Raw genomic sequence first — 1,716 nt, forward strand, 5'->3', positions numbered from 1 at the left:
AAAAAAAAAAAAAAAAGACAATTGAGCTGAATGACAAGAAGCCAGCCACAGGGATATCTGGGGACAGAACAATCCAGGAGGAGAGAACAGCCACTGCAAAGGCCCTAAGGTGGAAACAGCTTATAGAGTTTGAGGACCATCAAGAGGCCAATGTGGTGCAGTGGAGTGATGCATTTGGGATGTTTCAGGAAGAGCTCAGTCGGGCTTTGCTCTACTTGGGAAGGAGGGGCACAGGGATCCAACCACAGAAGGCCTGAACCCAGACCACCTCTTCCCTTCAAGGGTAAGCAGTAATACATGTCCTCACATTACCTTGTGTGACCTGTTTGCACTCATGGAAGGAAAGAGGACCAAAACCACAAATTGTGCTAAGTGCTTCTGATGATTGCATCTTTGTTCAGTCTACTCTGCCAGGGAAGAATCACTGTTATTCCTGTTTTACAGATGAGCAAACGCCCGAGAAAGGCAATCCTTTTCCTAAGTTTGTGAGCTTAGTAATAGAAGTACCTTCTCCAACACAGGTCTGTCCACTGGCCAGCATTGGTGCTGTGTCTGCCCACTTATGGCGCCATCAAAGTGCTCTCAGGGCACCAAGCTCCTGTTAATCCACCTAATTCATGCTGCTAGCAGGTCACACACAGTAGTGGATGCTTGTCCCATGTATGAGTAGGTGTCTGCAGGGAGGAGGGTGGCTGAGTAGAGATGCACAGGATCCCACTGTATGTCTTGGCTGCCACATGGGACACTGCTGGAACTGAGCCTAAGGTGGCTATTCTAGATGAAGCCCTTAAGGCCTCTGCACATATGGGGATGTGGTTCCCCAAGAAAGCCTCTGGGCACCTGTGCCAGTAGAGGCATGCTCTTGACTGGGCACCATCACTAGGTAGATAGTTCAGGATGGCCCATGTGGGTCACTCTGCCCCTTCCCATAGCTGAGAGCTCCTCCTCTAAATATAGACAAGTAGGCTGAGCTCAGGCCTATTTTAGGCCCAGGTTGGGCAGTAGCCAGGCCTTCCCCAGGCTCAGAAGAGCCATTATTGCCCTTGTCCAATCCTGCTGCTGGACGCCCTTATTGGCCCCGATTGCCCACCACTTGTCATGCCTGACCAGACCCAAGAAGGTAAGAGAGGGTAACTATGAGGGAGGGCAAGGCCCCAGTCTTATAACTCTGTGGACCATAGAGAGACCCATGTCTCCCACTGACCTCTGTATTGACCAGTTACCAGTTTTCATATCCAAACTCTTATAGTAAAGGGACCTACCCCATGTGCATGAACAGCTTGCTGTGCTTGAAATTCCTCTCCACCTCAGGCCCTGATTCACTTTGCCCTGCTGAAGAGGGAGGGATCAGAGAAGCTACCCAGTTAGGGGTAGGTCAATTACAGTCTGTCCCCAGGTGGGTGTGGGCATCCAATAGGTCCATGGCTAGTTCAGAGAAGCTCGGATTAGAGTTGGGGAGTAGTTCCTCTAAGTATTCAGGAACCTGGCCTAGGAACTGGGAAGTAGCGGCCAGAGGCCAACTTGAGTCCAAATATGCCTTTGGCCTGATCAGACTGAGACTCAGCTAGTCAAGAGTTTGGTGGCAGCTGGGCATGATAGCTCACACCTGTAATCCTAACACTCTGGGAGGCCAAGGTGGGTGGATTTCCTGAGCTCATAGGTTCAAGACCAGCCTGATCCAGAGCAAGACCTCATCACTCTAAAGAAAAAAAAAAA

At 50.3% G+C, this 1,716-nt stretch overlaps 1 protein-coding gene across 1 annotated transcript in view; it reads left to right on the plus strand.

Moving 5' to 3' along the window:
• Positions 1–897: 897 nt before the first annotated feature.
• The window catches only part of LSMEM2 (leucine rich single-pass membrane protein 2), a 6,171-nt gene continuing 5,352 nt past the window's right edge, over positions 898–1,716 (plus strand). Inside the window, exons 1-2 of the mRNA XM_023519522.1 lie at positions 898–906; positions 1,021–1,120. Of these exons, the coding sequence (XP_023375290.1) occupies positions 898–906; positions 1,021–1,120 (109 nt within the window). The remainder of the gene's footprint in view (positions 907–1,020; positions 1,121–1,716) is intronic.

The sequence above is a fragment of the Otolemur garnettii genome, unplaced genomic scaffold (genome assembly GCF_000181295.1).
Source record: "Otolemur garnettii isolate 467f Iridium unplaced genomic scaffold, OtoGar3 scaffold00179, whole genome shotgun sequence".
NCBI classification, from domain to species: domain Eukaryota; kingdom Metazoa; phylum Chordata; class Mammalia; order Primates; family Galagidae; genus Otolemur; species Otolemur garnettii.